At 42.3% G+C, this 1,582-nt stretch overlaps 1 protein-coding gene across 1 annotated transcript in view; it reads left to right on the top strand.

The window, feature by feature from the left end:
* The first annotated feature begins 199 nt into the window (after window positions 1-199).
* Window positions 200-1,582, top strand: part of LOC119587276 (pupal cuticle protein 36-like) — a 7,474-nt gene continuing 6,091 nt past the window's right edge. Inside the window, exons 1-2 of the mRNA XM_037936029.1 lie at window positions 200-211; window positions 493-676. Of these exons, the coding sequence (XP_037791957.1) occupies window positions 200-211; window positions 493-676 (196 nt within the window). The remainder of the gene's footprint in view (window positions 212-492; window positions 677-1,582) is intronic.

Below are 1,582 nucleotides of genomic sequence, written 5' to 3'. Positions count from 1 at the left end.
ATCATATTTAGAAGCCCTCCCACCAAAGTATTATTTTAGTTTTATATCAGTAATATATGTATTCATTTAAGCAATTTTAACAAATCTGCTTTGCACAGAAATTCCGCTAACTGAAGGGAAATGGTATAAGCAAGGTCATCATTGCTGGTGAGCGAGTATATAAGGCAACGTAACTTACCTCGCCGTACAGTCTCTCAACATGAAGTTTCTCGTGAGTGCAGAAAATTATAGTTCGAGAATAGAATGTCGTACTGAATTTTATTTGTCATAGTAATAGGAAGCTCAATATTATCTGATTGAAAATATATTTAAGAGGCAATGACCGATATAATCAACTTTCAGTAACAGTAATAATAATAAAAAAAAGAATGAAGCAATTCTTTTTCAGTCCCTCCATTCATCTTTCTATCACTTTGTTTATTTCTTAATTTACCTCTCTACATGTATATCCTATGTTTAAATACTTTCATATCATTATGATGTTTACCACAGGTGTTGACTTGTGCACTCGTTGCAACAACGTCTGCAGCTCTCCAGGGATACAGTCTGCAAAGACCATCTGGTTCTACACTATCTACTGGGCCAGGACAAACAACGGGAAGTGGATTTTCTGTAGGAGTCAGCGGTGGACATGGAGTTGGAAATGGTATTTCAGCTGGTGCAGGGCTTGGCGTAGGTGGCTTTTCCTCTGGATTTGGTCAGGCCGCAGGAACCGGCCTCTCCGTTGCAGGAGGTGAGGGTGCTGCAATTTTGGAACCATGTGGAGAAGGACAAGTTCGACATGTGGACGGTTCTTGTGTTACACCAGTTGTTAACAGTAAAGTATATGTCTTTGATGTCCCTGAACAAAAAGAACCTATTGGTCCTCCACCAAGCATTCCTCCTCCAAGAGTTGATCATAATATCCTATTCGTGCGACTTCCCGAAGAAGGAGAAGGACCTGAACCCATCGTTGTTCCTCCACCAAGGCAGGAGAACATCGTCTATGTACTCAACAAAAAGGACGAACAAGCTCAGCGTGTTATCGAGGTACCTGCTCATCCTCCATCTGATCCTGAAATCTACTTCGTCAATTATGAAGAGGGTGAGAACCCAACTCTACCCATTGGTGTGGATCTCAATACTGCCCTTGGTTCAGCTGCTGAAGCTGGTGGACAAGTAATTGGAGCCGCCGGCGCTGGATTAGGCAGCAACATTGGAGGAGTGGCTGGAGTAGGTGGAGGCAGTGGATTTGGAACGGTTAGCGGAGTAGGTGGAGTAGGTGCAGGCAGTGGATTTGGAACAATTAGCGGAGGTGTAGGTGGAGTTGGTGCAGGCAGTGGATTTGGTACAGTGAGCGGAGGATTTGCAGGAGGTAATGTAGGTTCAGGAAGTAGCTTCCAAGTTGGCGGTGGTGTAAGTGGTTTCCAGACTGGTTCTCAAATCAATGTAGGTACCTCCCCTTCTGGTCTCTATTCCACTCCCTAATTGAACCATTCGTCATATTATTAAGTTATTATAATATAAATCAATTATCTCTCAAAATATATAAAATATTATAATCATATCGTTATTCATATCCTATCCTATGTGTGCGTGTCTG

This window comes from Penaeus monodon, chromosome 22 (assembly GCF_015228065.2).
Source record: "Penaeus monodon isolate SGIC_2016 chromosome 22, NSTDA_Pmon_1, whole genome shotgun sequence".
Lineage (NCBI taxonomy): Eukaryota > Metazoa > Arthropoda > Malacostraca > Decapoda > Penaeidae > Penaeus > Penaeus monodon.
This window is presented reverse-complemented; position numbering and strand designations above follow the sequence as displayed.